The 18,903-nt window shown below is 37.3% G+C and overlaps 1 protein-coding gene across 3 annotated transcripts in view; it reads left to right on the top strand.

The window, feature by feature from the left end:
* The window catches only part of DNAJC10 (DnaJ heat shock protein family (Hsp40) member C10), a 53,949-nt gene that overhangs the window by 6,631 nt on the left and 28,415 nt on the right, over positions 1-18,903 (top strand). The window contains exons 1-9 of one of the 3 annotated variants that reach the window (XM_028509149.2): positions 2,635-2,793; positions 4,342-4,688; positions 6,317-6,482; positions 8,279-8,329; positions 14,592-14,674; positions 14,925-15,056; positions 16,260-16,353; positions 17,458-17,535; positions 18,182-18,225. In XM_028509149.2, the coding sequence (XP_028364950.1) occupies positions 4,485-4,688; positions 6,317-6,482; positions 8,279-8,329; positions 14,592-14,674; positions 14,925-15,056; positions 16,260-16,353; positions 17,458-17,535; positions 18,182-18,225 (852 nt within the window). In that variant the 5' untranslated portion in view covers positions 2,635-2,793; positions 4,342-4,484. Of the gene's footprint in view, positions 1-2,634; positions 2,860-4,341; positions 4,689-6,316; positions 6,483-8,278; positions 8,330-14,591; positions 14,675-14,924; positions 15,057-16,259; positions 16,354-17,457; positions 17,536-18,181; positions 18,226-18,903 lie in introns of those variants that run through there. The other 2 variants (XM_028509148.2, XM_036023217.1) reach the window with 2 other exon arrangements.

Raw genomic sequence — 18,903 nt, 5'->3', positions numbered from 1 at the left:
GTAAGTAACGTTTGACTCCTGGTGGCGAGGGTTCATCAAAGAAACAATGGCCTCTCCCAGTACTTCTGTCTAGGAGAAAACTGCCTCCCACCCCAACTCTCTCCCTGAAGCCGGACTATTCAGTTCCTCCCTATATGTTTCTGATGTTTTTCAAGCTGCTACGCCAGTGCTGGAGCTCAGAAGGAGTGAGTCCAAGTAAGTCAGTACTGGCTCTTTAAGAGGAACTACCTGGGGCCCTGGCCAGGTAGCTCAGTTTGTATAGTGTGATCCTGATATACCAAGATTGTGAGTTTGATTTCCCAGTCAGGGCACATACAAGAATCAACCGATGAATACATAAATAAGTGAAACAACAAATCAATCTCTGTGTGTGTGTGTCTCTCTCTCTCAAATGAATAAATTTTTTTAAAAATTTTAATTTAAGAGGAACTGCCTGAGACTCCAGAACATCTCCATCTCCCTCAGCCTCAATTCTTCTGGTTTTTACCATGAGAATTTATGGGGGACTTCTCCTCCCAGCACTGGAACCCTGGCTGGGGGGCCTGGTGTGGGGCTTGGAATCCTCACTCCTCAGAGGGGATGTCTGCAGCTGATAAATCCCTCTCAACTTTCATCAGCTACATGTGGACAAAACAGCCTGGTCTGTGTCTCTGCCCCCTTACCAGTCTCAATGTGGCTTCTCCTTTAAGTCCCTAGTTGTAGAACTTCTATTCAGCTAAGTTTTAGGTGGTTCTCAATGATGGTTGTTCTGTTTAGTTATAACTTTGATGTGGTTGTGACAGGAGGCTAGTTCCACGTTTACCTACACTGCCATTTCTTGATCAGAAGTCTCCAAAGGAATGTGTTTTAAATGTCCCTAAATGTCCCAAAATGTCATCACAGAAAAAAAGATCTCATTGTACCATTGTTCTTTGAAGCAGATCTTTGATGTATCCAATATTTAGGGCATTACAAAGCAAACAGAAAGAAGAATTCAATTCCTGATCTCAACGAATTTGTTATAGTAAGCCAGCCAATGAAATATAATTATAATATGGTGTGATAAATGCAATAATAAAAGATGGAGGGATCCACATGCTTGAATGGCTCACAGAAAATTACTTTTCAGAAGAAACATGAACTAGGTCTTGAAAGATGAGTAGCAATTCCAAAGATGGAACTCAAAATGAAACAAAATGGTCCATCTGTTGTAACATATCTATGTATATATAATGGAGTGGTTGTAGCAAGTTTTGATTTATTATATTGAGGTTGGCAAGGAGAGATTATCTGAAGGAGAGATGGACCTTCAGATATCTTTCTCTTCCTCACATTACCAATTCATCACCAAATCCTATACATGTTACCTACTTTTTTCCTGAATCTGTTTATTTATCTATATATGAATTCACTCCACCGTGGGCCCAGCCACCATTATCTATCACCTGGCCCATTACAATAGACTTGTAGCCAGTTTTCCTATATTTGCTACTGCCCTATATTTGCTACTGCCCTATATTTGTTACATTCTTCAAACTATGGTTTCAATGATTATTAAAAAATAATCATGGCCCTCCCCTACCCTGAATAATGCAGACCAAAAGCCATTAATTAGCTGGTGCAGGCAGTGTCAGAGTCCAACCAAGGTGAGGAGTTCGTCCACACTAGGCAGAGGCAGAGGCAGAGGGATGGGGGTGTGGGCGAGTGCATATTAGAGCCCTTTCAGGGTGGCCCTGTGAGGGGGCAGCCTGGCACAGGTTGGAACTTTTGCAAAGTAGCTGAGCACCTGCAAGAGAGCATCCAAGTGTCAAGTGTGGGAACCCAAGCAGGATGAAGAGAGCAACTGCACAGGAGAGGGGCTAGAATGGGAGATTGGTTACATATGGGGGGATTGAAAGTTAAGTATATACATAGCAAGGATTATGGGAACCAGGTTTCTCATTGTCAGGGAAAGGAGCTACACATATGGAAAGGAGAAAACTAGAATGAATGGAATGACTCCTGTAGCATTATATTGGAATTAGAAGTTTTAGTGTAAACTCATTGTTTCATATATATGTAAATATGAACCTATGTGTGTACACATATGCCCTACCTCAAGCTACTGAGAAGGCATGGAAGTAACAGCATGCCAAAAGCATAGAGCATGCCTAACACTAGAACATGCTATCTAAATATCATTCTACAAAAGAACCCTATACTCTGACACTGAAAACAATTTCACTTCAGTCGAGTTTTCCTTTTTTCGCAAAATTTCCCCTTTCTGCCCCACCCACCCACCAACCAACCAAAAAAATCCTCTGTAGCTCGCCTCCCCTTTAAGAACCGGATCACAGGAAAATCTCAGCCGAAACCCACCCACCCCCCGGGGAGGGGTTCCCGTCACCACAGCAACGGGAGCAGGAAGAGGCGGGCTCCCCTGTTCTTCTGGCGCACGCCTTGAGCCAGTCCCTAAAGTGCTGGGGCGCAGACTTTGCGGTTATAGTGTGTCACTTAGCTCCGGGTTGAAACCGGACCCGGATTCCGCGCCAACCGCCACGTCAACCTAAACCTACACCGCCCTCCCCACCCCACCTCCTCGCAAGGGAGCCTCAAGACCAGCCCCGCCAGGCCGAGCGGTCCACGCCTTTCCCACAGTGCCCTGCGCCAGGCCCCGCCCAGGCTCGCCTTCGAGGCGGTGCAGGAAGCCGACTGGAGCTGGCCGCGCTCGCTGCTGCCGGTACTGCTTAACCTCCCCTATCCCAAGCACGGCTGCCCAGCTGTTGGAGGGAGAGAGCGTCCTTCCCTCCCACGTGCACAGCTGCGCTTGGCCGGGTAGGGTCAGCTGTGGGAGATTGAGGATGGGGGAGTAGCAGCTGGTGGCGACTCCGCAACACCGAGGTGGGCATGGGCCGGGACCCTGCTGGAGCCCGCGGCTTCCCGGGCCCTCTTTGAAGGGAGGGCGGAACTGCAGTGTGCCTGAATTTGAACCCTCTTCTCTTGGTGTCTGGTTTACTGTGTTCTTGCTCCCTGTCTTCCTCCGTATTACCCTTCTTCACACCGGCGGTTCCCCGCCTCTTGATTCATTTTCTCACGATAGCTTCAGTTATTAGGTCTCCTTTCTCATCTCTCTGTCCTAAGACTTCACACACCAGGAACACTTGACCATCTCTGTAGCCCCATATCTCTATCTTTTCCCTCTCCCCGCATCCCGTTTTAGAGTGATGGCTGCAAGAGGTGTTCATATTGCATTACCTGCAGCTTGACCTGATCCCACAGCTCGGCACAGAGCAAGTTGTTCTCACCCACGCTGAGAACAACTGCTAGGCGGGGAACACCACTGGACCCAAAGTGGTGTTTGGGGATATGTTCTCTGTTTTTTCCTTTTCGTTTTCTGGTCTGTATATTCGCTAATATCCATCACTATATTTTACAAAGGTATTTTTAGTAGCATGAAAAGGAGGGATTAGAAATGAACCAAAGACCATTAACAGGTAAGGACAAAAATAAAATAAATGGACGTTCAGGTTTAAATAAAGAACCTGAGGTTGCTAGGAAGGTTAGTTTTTTCCCAAGTATTTTGAGCTCCTTGGAAGTCAAGTATACATGTTTAAATGCTGTCTGATCTTATTTTTCCACTACCCAGGTGAGCATGTCAAAGTAACTGATTGCCTTTTTCTTTTTTCTTTTTATGTATGTATTTCCAACAAACATAAATGTGCAGTAAAGTTACATTGTTAGTTTGCAATTATTCTTCCATTTTTATAAAATAGTGTCTAATGTAAGCACCTTCTGAGAAAATACTGGAGGAAAAGGGCCTTCTATGTAAGTTATCTATTATAACAATAAAAATTCACATCACTGTTTGGAAGGTTATGTGAAAATACAGACCTTTTGGAAGGTCTGTGCTTCCTTCTAGTACCCCCCGCCCCCTCCCCATCAAAGGATATTTCCTCCAAGTGAAATCAGATTAAAATGAAAATTGAATAGTGTCAAAGGGTTGAAGAAGTAGTGCAGAAGGAAGCGGTGTTACAAAAGGGCAATGCTTTAGCTGGATAAGAAAAAGGAAGGAAACAGTCCAAACAGTTCTCCCCACAGCGCTCCCCCCTTCCTCGCTGTTATGTTCTGGTGCTGATCAGAATAAATTGCTGAGCTTGTTTAATAGTTTTAGCTGGCTTTTCCTATCTTGAGTGATTTCATAAATCTGGATACCTAGATATGAAAGCAGCAAAAGGGGCCCCTAGAGAATAGGGCTTGGGCGCTTACCCAGATTTGGTGTTTAATGGAGATCGTACTGCTAACCATGTTATTTAATAAATAATTTTATTGTTGGGTTTTCAGGTTTTTTAATGCATTTTTAACTACTTGGTTTCTTCTCTTTAGATTAACAGTTGAGAGATGATATTATGATGTTGGAGTCACCCTTGGAGTAATTGGACAGAACTTCTCAATCTTGCAGATTCATCAACTGGAACCAGCAGTGTTTCTTAATGTTCACTTAAATCAGAACTTGTATAAGGAAAGAAATGGGAGTCTGGTTAAATAAAGATGACTGTGTGAGAGACTTGAGAAAGGTCATTCTCTGTTTTTTAATAGTGTGTATGGCCATTTTGGTGGTCTCAGATCAGGATTTTTACAGTTTACTTGGCGTATCCAAAACTGCAAGCAGTAGACAAATACGACAAGCTTTCAAGAAGTTGGCATTGAAGCTTCATCCTGATAAAAACCCGGTAGGTAAAAATTTCTTTTTTAAACATACCTAATTAATATATTTTAGTAACTTTTGATATTTACCCAAATTATTTGAAATAAGTGCTCAAAGTGCTTAAGAACAATCACATGTCAAAAATCAAAATTCAACTTAAGTACTAAAACAACAGAGTTGTTGTTTAAAACAGTATAAAGGAATGTCAGTACCAAAAATACAATTCCCACTTAATTTGAAAATGAAATTTCTAACAATTCTATTACAGATGTCAACCCCAAAGCAGACAATATCTGTGAAGTAGTTTTCTTAGCAAAGTAGGTTAAAATCAAGTATTTTAGAGTGGTAAAATATACCTATATATTTCCTTAGAACTTAGAGAGTTTGTCTTACTAAAAATGGCAGTAATAGCATGCTAATAATAGCATGCTTCAACTTTTTTTCTATTTTCTCTCATGCACAAATCTAAGACCAGAGTCAGGAAGTACTATAAATAAAGCTTGAGAAATGGTCAAATCAAGTTAATTTCAATCATAACATTTTGTTGTGTATCAAATAATGTAATCTTTCAAAAATAGTTTTAAATCTTATGGTATTTTTATAAATCATCTACTTAATTTTTTATTGAGATTTAATACTTGTCAAGGAGAGAGATATGGTTATAATTTTCTATTTTCTACATAGAGTTTAAACATAGGGTAATTTTCTTTGATTTCATAAAACTGAGCACTACAATCAATATTTATCTAAAACTCTTATTACATAGTAACCTTTCTTTCAAACCTATATTGTGCTCTTTTTAGGTTTTTTTATTTTTTCATTTTTCTTTAAAATTTCAGAATGAGATTTTTTTAAGTTTCCATATGAAAGGTGTACATCTTCTATAACTAAGTTTTAGATGAAAGCATTGTTTTAAAAACCAATTCTTTGATACAGTAATAAATAAGGAATATTTCCAATCCATTTCAGTTGTTGCTCTGATACTAGTTTTTATCATCTGATGGATTGGGGTACATACTTTTTTTTTTAACCCACAGCTGAACACATGCTAATTGACTTTAGATAGTGGGGAAAGGGAGGTAGAGGGAGAGAGGAAAACATCACTCAGTTGCCTTCTGCACATGCCCCAATCAGGGACTGAACCAGCAACCTCAGCATGTACCCTGATCAGGAATCAAGCCCACAGCCTTTTGGTTTACAGGACGATGCTCCAACCAACTGGGCACACTGGCCAGGGTGTGGCACTTACTTTTTTTAGTTAATGTATTAGTTTAACCTCAAATAGAAAAATAACCTCTTTGTAATTGTTTTAGGGGTAACACATAATGCATAACAATACTAAGCATTACCAAGGGTTTGTTAAGTTTTTTCTCAGTTGCATTTCTTAGAAGGAATGACTTACATTGTATAACCACATCTATCCTTTTGAGGCATCAGTTCTCATTTCTCTTTCACTTATGTTTTGGAGTGTAAATATTTAAAAATCCTTTTTAAATTTCAATCCATGATAATCCACTTCATCTTGTATTACTACTCCTTACCTTGGTATCTATTCTCCCAGAAATTTCAGGATTAAATTAAATCTAGATACAGGTTCTACAGATACTTGATTTTGTTTCTGAAACAACTGTTATATCTAATATTTTTTAATAGAATAACCCAAATGCACATAGTGATTTTTTAAAAATAAATAGAGCATACGAAGTACTCAAAGACGAAGATCTGAGGAAAAAGTATGACAAATACGGAGAAAAGGGATTGGCAGATAATCAAGAAGGAGGCCAGTATGAAAGCTGGAATTATTATCGTTACGATTTTGGTAAGATGATACAATATTTCTTATGAAGTTCTTGGTTTTTATTTGAGTAAATTTAGAAAATTAATTCTGTTCCTCAGTTATGTAGTTAATATATGTTGCCTTAACTCTTTAATGTAACCCGGAAGTAGAATTCAAAAGAAAAGCCATGTGGTAGCTATGATATGCACAGATCTGAAGGTGTTTAAGCCATAATCTTGTTAAATGTTTTTAAAATTAGGATTTCAATTTAATTGAAAAATATTTGCATTAGAAGTTAAATATTGAAGCCTTTAAGATTTTTAGGGTGTCATTTTTTCCAAGAAAGGCTCAAGCTTCTTTTAAGTTTATTGTCACTTAAGTAGAAATGCCATCGTTAATAATGGTGCAGTGTTGACCAGCAATAAGAAATGAGGCAAGAGAAGAGAGAGTAAACAAGTTAAGAAATCAAAGGACCAAGAAAGTACATACAGGTATCAAGGCAAGAGAGACCATTTAGGTACCCAGTAGCTCTCTCTTAAATGATTAATTAACCTCAAATACAGATAAAGAACTGAAGTATGCTTTTATAGTAGACTAAATAAAATATTTTCAATTTATAGCTGTTGTATTTGTTCCTCAAGACTAACTTTGTTTTCAAAGTATTATTTTTAGGTATGTTCACTACAGCATGATAATCTGTATGAGGTATCAGCAGTTATCATTGCAGTCTAAATCTAGCCTGCCACCTGTTTTTGTAAAGTTTTATATTTTATTTGGATTTACAAATTGGAGGCAAGACCGTCCACTATCAAAAGGATTACAGCTCATTTTATTATGATACTGGCTTTATTGCAATGGTCTAGAACCAAACCCCCAGTGTTTCTGAAGTATGCCCGTACAGTTATGTTCATTTATTTACATATTGCCTTATGGCACAGGTGGCAAACACAAGGCCCTCAGGCTGAATCCGGCCTTCCACCTTGTTTCTACCCAGTGGAAGTGCTGAGCTCTCACTTAACTGTTAAGGAGTGGTTACATTTATACATTTGGCTCTTTGAAGGCAACCATGAGGCTCATGTGGCCCCCAGTGAAAATGAGTTTGACACCCCTGCTCTGTGGCTTCCTTCACACTTCAGAGGCAGGGTTGAGTAGTTGTGACAAAAACCCTATGTCCCATAAAGCTTGAAATAATCACTAACTGGCCTCTATGGAAGAAGTTTGCTTACCCTTGATCTATATCTATCACTATTATTTGGATATTTTATAATAGTAATGCAAAAGGTCACACTGGTTTTGATTGTTATGGTAAATAAAATTTATATTTACTCTAACTGTAAATATTTTAATTACAAGGCAGTTATAGAATATAATTTTAAGTGAAACCACTTACAAAAACATAATTGAAAAGTCTGTAGTTTAGTTAAGGGTAATGTACCTGTGCCAATTTCCTGGTTTAGATATTGTACTAAAACTGTATATCATGTCATCATTAGAGGAAACTGGATAAAGGGTACAGACAGCCTGTACTGTTCTTACAACTTCCTGTGAGTCTATAATTGTTTCAAAAATAAAAGTTTAAAAAATCATAATAGAAATGTTCTGTGGAGATGAAATTTCATTAATTTAGGAACCCCACAAACACATCCATGACAGTCCATACCAAAAACTAATATCTGGATCACTCTTTAAATGTATCAATCATAGTTCTCTGTACTTTTGGCTTTTCTCTTAGTTGTTTTTGATGGTTAAAACAAGAGTAGATAACCTATTTTTATGTGGAAATTTACTTTAATGATGAAGTTTTAATTTTATAATTTTTATATACTTTTAAAAATTAGGTATTTATGATGATGATCCTGAAATCATAACATTGGATAGAAGAGAATTTGGTAAGTTTATGGGCATACAATTTTCTAAAACTAGTCTAGACCAAAACTTATCTAAAATTCTTGAGGACAGTTGTATTTAGAATTTAGATTTTTTTATTTCTGTAGGGTTATCTGATATATATATTAAAAAGTGTTCTATAACCATAATTAAGATTGTCACATTGTTTATTTTACTATCATTATCAACTTTCTTCCATTGTCTTGGTGAAGTTTAATGACTTCCCTATGCAGTAGCTATTATTACAGTTATTCCTCACCTTTTACAGGTGAGGAAATGAAGTCTTGGAAGGGCTAAGTAAGCAACATCCTCAGTGTTCTATGTGTGTGGGTTGCGTAAGATTGACAAATTTGAAATTACAGTGAACTGGTATCCTCCTTTGTTCTATATAAGCGTTTTCCAAATTATTAAAAGACTTTCACAAGACTTTAGAGTATATTAAGTGAATGAAGCCTAAAACAGAATGGTATATGTAGTATAATGCAAACCATGCAAATGTTATACACATATATGCATAGAAGATAAAAGTTAGGTGAGAACAAAGTTGCCACCATTCCATCTGGTACCTCTTAATACTACTCTTCATGTTAACTATACTTAGACAACCTGAGGCTGAAATTTTAGTTGAAGAAGCCGAGAGAAAATAGCACGGATGATAGTATTATAAATTTGTATTTATATAAATTGAAGTTATTTTAAAGTTAAATGTGTTTTCTTCCTCCAGAGAGGAGTTACGCTTTCTTCTGGCTAGGGTCACTAACAGTCTCAGGTCAGCTTTACCAAACAGAGTAAAATGATTTAGAAGCTGAGCTTTGGGTTTTAAGAGGAATAGTCATTTTCCAGTTCATCTTTATTTATAAGACCCTTCGTTACATGAGCCTGAACTCCATTTTTGTCCCTCTATCCTCATAAATGTATTGAAAGCTCTGTTCAGTTTCTTACACATCAACCCCCTTGTCTAGAGGTGGCAGATGTTGGTCCTCTGATTTCAACATCCTCCCATACCCTGGCCCCTTATTCTTCACTACATTGGTAACTCTTGCTTTCAACAGAAATCTTTTATTTTTTGTTCAGTTCTGTAGTTGTAGGCAGGCAGTTAGTCCTAATTACAGAGTTTTCTATCAGGAGTGGAACTCTATCTAGATAATGTGTATCAGTAGTATAGAAGAGGAACTGTGATTAGTAAACTCCTCTCTGAAAGCCTTAAAAATACTCTCATCAGACTTTGTTTCAAGATGGCAGAGTAAGTAAAGGCTGTCTCTGCCTCCTCCCACAACCATCTCAAAGTTATAATTAAATTATAGAACGAGCACCCTTGAGAACCACCTGAAGGCTAGCCTTATAACTAAGGCTATAAAGAAGCCACATTGAGATTGGTAGGAGGGGTGGAGACATGAAACAGGCTAGTACTACACTTGTGTGTGGTGATTAAGAATTGGGAGGGATATTGTGGCTGCAGAGATCCCCACTGAGGAGCAGTGGGTTCCAGCCTCACACTGGGCTCCCCAACCTGGGGCTCCAGTGCCAAGAAGAGTCCCTACAACAGCTGGCTCTCAAAATCAGCAGGGATTTTACCTGGTGAGGCAGAGGGCTGCTTTAGACCCAGGCATACTCTTAAATGAGCCCAAGCACAGACTCCCTCCCTCACAAACACTCAACATAAGCTCTAGGGAAGGCATGTACTGGGAGGAACTAAAGTGTCAGGCCTCAGGGGAAGGGTTGGATGGTTAGTTCTCTCCTAAACTAAAATACTGGTGGGTGCCATTGCTCTGTTTTTAAGCCCTCCCCCCCACATAGCCTGCAGGCACAGGCAAGCACTAAATCTAAGTTTTCCTTAATACGGCTAACACCACTGCCCTACCCTCATGGTCCGCTGAAATCCTGCCCCACTCAATTCACGTGCCAGACCAAACTTCTTTTGGAGGCTAAGCCATACAAGCTGCAGACCAGGCCCTCACTGCTGACTTCCCTAAAATCTATCAGAGATCCACAGACTCCAGACACGCAGTGACTGGCCTCAGCATGCCATGCACATGTTGCTAAGTGAATCCAAGCCCAGGATTAGTGTCAGCCAGCCTTGGTTCACAGCATAATTACTCCCGGGCACCTCCAAGCTCAACACAGGCAGTTACTAACTGCAAAAACTTTGTAGCTCCTACCAGGTGGTCCCAAAGCAGTAGCTGACCTTGGCCTGATTGGAGCCCCACCAGAGCCCTCCCCCCACCAACTAACACATCTGGTGGCCAGCTTCAGACCATACCAGAGCATCGCACAATTAGTACCATAAAAGATACGCCCAAAGGGTGAACTCAGCAGGCACCAGAGTCCTGCTAAAGCAAATCCCACTCAGTGGGGTCAGCCCCTGCACAACAGCTTGCCTGCTATAGTCACAGCCAGTACTCCCAGCCATTCAGCTGGGATCAATTCCACCAAGTGGCATGCCAACAGTAATCAGGGCTCAACTATAACAGGAGAGCACACACAACCCAGGGATACCCCTGGAGCACCTGGCACAGGTGAACAGGGAGACTACACCACTGTGCCCCACAGGACTCCTGGTACATAAGGCCATTCTGCCAAGACTGTGAGACCTAGCAAACCTACCTAATAAATAGAAACAAACACAGGAAGACAGCCAAAATGAGGAGATACAGAAACAGGTCCCAAATGAAAGAAGAGGACAAAACTCCAGAAAAAGAACTGAACAAAATAGAGTCATGCAATCTCCCAGATTATATACACTGATTATAAAGATGCTCAGTGAACTTATGGGAAGAATAGGTGATGTCAGTAAGAACATCAATGAAGAAACATAAAAGGAGGTAGAAGATAAAGAATCAGAAATGAAGAATACATTAGAGTCTAGAATAGATTACGTGAAGTTGAGAATTGAATCAGCAATTTAGAAAACCAGATAGCAGAAAACACCTGATCAGAACAGTAAAAAAATAAAAAGATAATTTATGAGTCCTCTGGGACAACATCAAGCATAACATTCTCATCATAGGAGTATCAGAAGAAGAGCAAGAACAAAGGGTTGAAAACCTGTTTGAAGAAATGATGACTAGAAACATCCCTAACCTGCCAAAGGAAATAGACATAAAAATCCAGGGAGCACAGAGCCTGAAACAAGATGAATCTGTAAAAGTCCCATACCAAGACATTAAAATGTCAGTGGTTAAAGACAGAATCTTAAAAGCATCAAGAGAATAGCAGTTAGTGACCCACAAGGGAACTCCCATAAGACTGTCTGCTAATTTCTCAACAGAAACTTTGCAGTTCAGAAGGGATTGGCACAAAATACTCAGTGATGAAAAGCAAGGATCTACAACCAAGATTACTGTATTCAGCAGTGCTATCATTTACGATTGAAGGAGAGGAAAAAGCTTCCCAGACAAGACACAGATAAATGAGTCAATCACTAACAAACAAGTTTTAGTAGAAATGTTAAAGGGACTTCTTTAAGAAGAAACAAAAACCTATGAAAAAGAACATCTCAAAGGAAAAAATTCTCACAAAGGCAAACACATAATAAAAGCAGTGGATCAACCAACAGTAAAGCTAGTACAGAAGGCTAAAAGGCAAAAGTAAGAAAATTGTGTGTAATTACAACAGTAAAGTAAGGGATACACACAAACATGCCACAAAAGAAGTAAAAAATAATAAAAGCATAAATGTGGAGGGGGTGAGTAAAAAAATGGTAATGATTATAGAATGTGTTTAAACTTAAGCAACCACCAACTTAAAACAGACGTACAAATATAGCTTGGTATATATGAAGCACATGGTAAGCACAAACCAAAAATCTAAAGAGATACACATGAAGGGAAGAAAGGAATCCAACACAACCCTACAGAAGTCATCAACAAACAAGGAAGTAAGAGAATAAAGGAAAAGAGAACTACAAAAAACAGTTCAAAAAATAAAATAGCAATAACTACATACCTATCCATAACTACTTTAAATGTAAATGGATTAAATGTCCAATCAAAAGATGAATGGATAAAGCTGTGTCACATATATGAAGGGGGCTCCCCCCTAAAAAAAATTTTTTTCTGGACACCCAGCCCCTTGAAGTACAGGCTTTCCCCGGTAGGTGAGTGTTGTAGGAACCCATCTGTATCAGTGTTCCAGCTGGTGGTGGTGTGAGAGGCTGCAGCTTCAGTAAATTCTTTTGGAAAACTCTTTCAGTGCACTTGGCTATTTCATGATGGGTGATTTATGAGCGCACCTGCTCACACCCTGCTGAGCGTTCAGTAGTTTACGACCCAAAAGGTCATAACCTCCTTGCCACACCCTCCCTACTCACTTGATCTCACCCCAAACAACATGTTTGTTTGTTTGTTTGTTTGTTTCCCTGGGTGAAGAAATTCCTTGAAGGGGAATGTTTTGCCCATGTGGAAGAGGTGAAACAATAAAACAGCAGAAGCACTAAAAGGCATCAAAATTGACAAGTTGAAAAACTGTTTTGAGCTGTGGGAAAAAACGTCTCAATAGGTGTATTGTATCAAATGGAGAGCACTTTGAAGGTGACTGAAGTTTAAACATGTAAGAATGAATACACAGTTTTTAACAAATAAATTTTGGGTTCTTTTATGTATCCCCTCGTATACAATAGAGTATTAGCCATAAAACAACAACAACAACAACAAAAGTCTTATAACTTGCAACAATACGGATGGACTTAAAGGGTACTGTGCTAAGTGAGATAGGTCAAACAAAGACAAATACCATGATTTCACTTACATGTGTAGTTCTGTATTTTAGAAGTCAAAAGATTGCATTTTGAAATACATTTGTTGTATTCTTAGTCATTGGGTTATGCAAAAATATCCCATTGATATTTGATAATACAATATTAAAACATTTTAACCTTATACAACAGTGGAAAATGAATACATATGATAAGATCTGTATAAAATCAAAGTACCAAGATAGGACATATATTTACTGTAAATAAGGTTTTGTGTCAAATTAGGTGCCATTCAGATTTTTGTTGTGCATTGTATCTTTAAGATTTACAAACAGTAATACCATATTTAATTACTGCTCTTTTCATGTGTAAATAACCACCTCATTACTTGTTTATAGCTTATGAAATGTCCCATTTCTATTAATGTTTGCACTGTCTGTTAAGATTTTATCTAAATTAGTACCAGGTAGTAGTCTAAGTCAGCATGGCAATTATTTCGATCACCTAGATAGAGTTACCTATTTGCCAGACTTTCTAAACATTGCCAATGAACAGCAGATAAAATCCTAAATTTCATACTTTGTAATGTATGGGTTAACTGTTTTTCCTACAGGTTTGTGTGCCTTGTAATTGAAAGGCACACAAACCTGAATATGTAGGACTCAATATTCACACAAGTGAATATTGAGGGACTCAATATTCAGTCCTACATATGTTACAAATTAACCTGAATCAGTTACACATACTTAGAATAGTATGCCTGTTTTGATATCTTACTATGCTTACTATAACCTATGAAAATTTTATTTAAAAATGAATTTTAAATAAACTAATTTTAACGTGGAATTATATGCAAACTTTAAACAAGAGCATATGTCTTCACCTTTTTATCTTAAATGTTGGAGCATATCCTTACAGTGTTAGAGTTTTTAAATGAATAAATTTTGTTGATTTGCATCAGGTCATGACATATGGTTATAACATATAATGTATTATTGGCTAGACATTACATGGTTTTCAGATCTGTTATTTTACCAAATATGTATTTATGCTTTGAATTGTTAAAAATCTTTAATATTTTTCATATAACCCAGTTTTTCACAGCAAATGTCTTAAGAGCAAAGACTGCATTGAATCCCAGAGTCCTTACTAGTATGGTGTAGGTCTCTAATCTCGTTCTTTCAGTATATGGAGTAGTTGTCAGAATTGATTGACCACATGTTTAACCTGTGTTGCCCATAGTAGAAGAGCTTAAATCTGTCTCTCTTGGTGTTTCTCTTCATTTCTCTCATCTACACAAACTTTGTGAGGTTTGGCTATTGCATCCTTTCTTTTTACCGCTTCCTGGTGACTGTATTAAGCAGTTCAAGTATGAGCTTCGAATAGAAGGTATTATTTGATAGTTGAAATGTTTTCTTATAGAAAAAATGTATAGAAAATAATTTACAAAGGCAGTATGAAAGATGTATGACTAACTTTTTATCTTTCTGATCTCAACAAAAATTTTTAACCAAAATACAACAAACCTTCAGTAAATAGTTCTAAGTTGTCTTGGTTTCATTTACTTTTAGATGCTGCTGTTAACTCGGGGGAACTGTGGTTTGTGAACTTTTATTCCCCGGGATGTTCGCACTGCCATGATTTAGCTCCCACGGTTTGTATTTTTTACATCCTGATTATTAAAGTTTTATTATTTCTGATTGATATGTTGAGATTTTTAATATATTGGGGTATTTCTGTTAATAGCAATTATAACAAATAATTTTATTTTCACATATTTATGGTTTTTATTTGCTAGTATAGTCTCCTTTAAGAATATATATTTGAAGAGTGTTCAAGGCAAGAAAAATGGTCTTATCAGAAAAATACTTATGTTTTCTTTTTTTTCCCTCTGTCTCTCATAGTGGAGAGACTTTGCTAAAGAGGTGGATGGATTACTTCGAATTGGAGCTGTTAACTGTGGCGATGATAGAAGGCTTTGCCGAATGAAAGGAGTGAACAGTTATCCCAGCCTCTTCATTTTTAGGTCTGGAATGGTAAGGGATAAAGTTAGCATTTTTTAAATTTGTGAACCTTGATAACAAGGAAAAGACTAGAGAAGACACAATATGTGAATTTGTAGAATGTTTTGATATTTAAGTCTTATTTTAGGTGCCATCTTACTAGACTCTAGTCATAAAAAAACATTTTTGATACACCTTTAGATGCCATTTGAGTTGACCCACCATAACATGGAGGTTGGGGCACCTCAAAAACATGCATGTAGTCCTGACTGGTGTGGCTCAGATGGTTGGTCATCTTTCCTCAAAGCAGGTCTCTGGGTTTGATTCCTGGTCAGGGCACATGCCTGGGTTGCAGGTTTGGTCCCCAGTTGAGGCACATGCTAGAAGGAACTGATTGATGTTTCTCTCTCGATGTTTCTCTCCTGATTCTCCCTTCCTTCCACTGTCTCTAAAAATGAATAAATAAAATCTTTAAAAAAGACAAAAATGCGTGTAGCTCAAGTGGGCACTGCACATACACAGACCCCCAACCTCCTATTTACCCTTCAACAAAAGGGGTTTGAACTGTGGACATTTAAACTGAGCAGGCCAATTGAAAAAATTCCCAATATAAGTAGACCCATGCAGTTCAAACCCACATTGTTCAACAGTCAGCTGTACTTTCAAAATTAAATGTTTGCCGATTTTATTTTCTGTTTTAAAGAATATCATGTAACTGCCCTGACTGGTGTGGTTCAGTGGGCAGGGCGTCCTCCTCAGTGGTTGGATTCCTAGTCAGGGGACATGCCTGGTTTGCTGATTTGGTGCCATAGCTGGGTCACGTGTGAGAAGCAACCAGTCAGTGTTTCTCTCCCTCTCTTTCTCCCTCCGTTTCCCTCTAAATAACTAACTAAACAAATAAAATCTCTTTTAAAAAAATACAATGTAACTGATATGCATATTCTACTTTGTAATTTACAAAGTATTTTACAGGTATTGTCTCATTGAATATAAAGTTAGGATATCCCTTTCTTCCAGTTTTAAGTGACGAAACTGATAACTATTAGGTATAGTATTATTAAAATGTCTTCCGTAAATCTATATAATCAAGAATATCAGCATATCATTTGGAAATAACTATACATTTGAGAGACAGATCTTACTGTGTTATTTGAAATGATATAGAATCAAAAGTATTTGGTATTAGTGGGTTTAAAAAAAAGTGAAAACTGTGTCTCTTTATTTTTTAAAAAATAGGCTGCAGTGAAATACCATGGTGACAGATCAAAGGAAAGTTTAGTGAGTTTCGCCATGCAGCATGTTAAAAGTACAGTGACAGAATTATGGACAGGTAATTTATTTTCTTAATTTGTTTGATTTTCAAGTCTACTTTGAAATTGATGTTTTAAGTTTTTCACTGGCAATATTAGTATTTTGGTCATAATACTGTAATTTAAAAATATTTTTCCATGCTTTTCAAAATGGAATTGTATTATTTCATCTCACCTGTACTAAGTAGTAGGCATTTAACAAATGAATAATATGTGTACAGAAACTAAAACAATTAAGATATGGGAACTAGATATGAAATGAAAAGGCAAATTTAAAAATGCAACTAAATGTTTAGTAAACTAAAGTGTTTTATCACTTTCATAAGTATAATATATTGGGCAGTAAATATCTGTCCAGTTTAATTTTTAAGTTTAAAAAATCTTCTAATATTAGACTTTTCACTTATCAAGTGATTTTTAGGTGAGTTATTTAACTGTTCTTTATTACCCATGAAATGATGGTATTCACATCTAAAGAGATGCTTATATCATTCATTTAAGACAAGTTATATTTCTCAAACTATGTTAAATACTAGGCTTCAGTAATAAAATATATAATGTTTGCCTTCAGGACCTCATTATTTTAGCAAGGAAGACGTTAGTAAACCATTAAAATTTAATTGAGTAACTGTCATACTAAAGGTAAGCTAGAGAATCTGAAGGATGTGCAGACTCAGGTGGGGAAAAGAGGAAAGGTTAGAAAGTACTACTGGAATGAAGTCAGACCCAGGCTGTCATGAACGTGAAGAGGAAGCTTTAAAGGCTCCCTGTGTATTTGGGAAATTGACAGCACTTCATGAATCTAACAAAAGGATGAGCAATGCCCTGGAGTGGCATGGGGGAAAAACAGGGCTCACTGAATGGAAGGAAAAGCTCAGATCATGAGGGGCCTTTCTTACCAATTTGAGTTTCTTAATGAAATAGTGAATTTAGATTGTATGTGATGAAAAAACTGGAGATCCAGTGAATGAAATTGACATACTTAAGAGGATTTTTAGGAAATCCTGAATACTAAAGAGTGGATTGGAAGAGGGTGAGATTAGAAGGGAAAAATCATTTAGAAAACTGTTATGATTATTGAGTAATAAGTAAGTGATCAGAAATTTGCTTTATTTTCTTTTAAGGAAATTTTGTTAATGCCATACAAACTGCTTTTGCTGCTGGTATCGGCTGGCTGATCACTTTTTGTTCCAAAGGAGGAGGTAATTTTATTCATTATTTTGTTATGATGAAGAGGCCATGACATAATTTTTAAATGAAAATCTTTACTTTTTCATCCTTATTGAGATATAATTGAATAGCATTGTATAACTTGAAGGTGTCAACGTTTTGATCTGATACACTTACAAAATGATTACTGGCATAGCATTAGCTAACACCTCCATCCTGTCAAATAACTGCCATTTCTTTTTTGTAGTGATAACAGTTACTGTCTACTTGTTTAGCAACTCTCAAGCATGTAATACACTATTACTAGCTATAATCACTATATGCTGTATATACTAGATCCCCAGGACTTGTTAATCTTATAACTGGAAGTGCATACCCTTAGACTAGGTGACCATCTTTAGCATGCTACTCTAATTCAGTACTTCAAACTATAATTTATACCCAAGGTTATAATATTTTATTTTAAAAAGTTACCTCTTTTATTATTTTATGCAGTAAGAGGTGTGTATTATGTATGTAGAATGAGACTTGGACCGCATATCTACCTAGTAAATAAAGGTTTTGCTATTTACCAGTAGAGCTTAATACATTGCCTAAAAATCAGTGTGGTAGTCTGAGGAAAGGCAAATTAAAGTATAGACTTAAAGCTGAAGCTGCCTGCTATTTTTTTTCCTCTAGATTGTTTGACTTCACAGACACGTCTCAGGCTTAGTGGCATGTTGGTAAGCATCAGTTATTTTGTAAAACTACATAGCCATGTTAAAAAAAAAACACATTTTAAAAGATTCCAAATATTTTCTTTGGTAGTCTCTTGAACACTTATTTGTCATCTTTCTTGTTTTCTGATAAATATATTCATAGCTGTAGGTTTCTAACTAATTAGCTGTGTTCAATATATTTTTAAAGTATTTCATTGATTATGCTATTACAGTTTTCCCAATTTTTCCCCCTTTAGCCCTCCTCTACCCTGTACCCCCCAATTCTCCAGCATTCCCTCCCCCTTAGTTCATGTCCATGGGTTGTACATATAAGTTGATTTCTGTTTCCTATACCATTTTTTACCTCTCTCTATTTAATGCCTACCAGTTATGTATCTTCTTCCATGTGCCCTTCCCCTCCATTCCTCCCTTCCCCACTGAAAACCCTCTATGTGATGTCCATTTCTCTGATTCTGTTCCTGTTCTAACAGGACAGGATTCCATAGAATCCATGGAACATGGAATCCTGTTCCATGTTGTTTGCTTAGCTTTTGTTTTCATTGTTTTTCTTTTTTTTTTTTTTAGGTTCATTTGTTCATAGTTGTGAGTTTGTTGTCATTTTACTATTCATATTTTTATCTTTTTCTTAGATAAGTCCCTTTAACATTTCATATAATAATGGCCTAGTGATGATGAACTCCT

Source organism: Phyllostomus discolor, chromosome 4 (assembly GCF_004126475.2).
Source record: "Phyllostomus discolor isolate MPI-MPIP mPhyDis1 chromosome 4, mPhyDis1.pri.v3, whole genome shotgun sequence".
Lineage (NCBI taxonomy): Eukaryota > Metazoa > Chordata > Mammalia > Chiroptera > Phyllostomidae > Phyllostomus > Phyllostomus discolor.
Note: the sequence above shows the minus strand (reverse complement) of the source record. Positions and strands in the feature narration are given on the sequence as shown.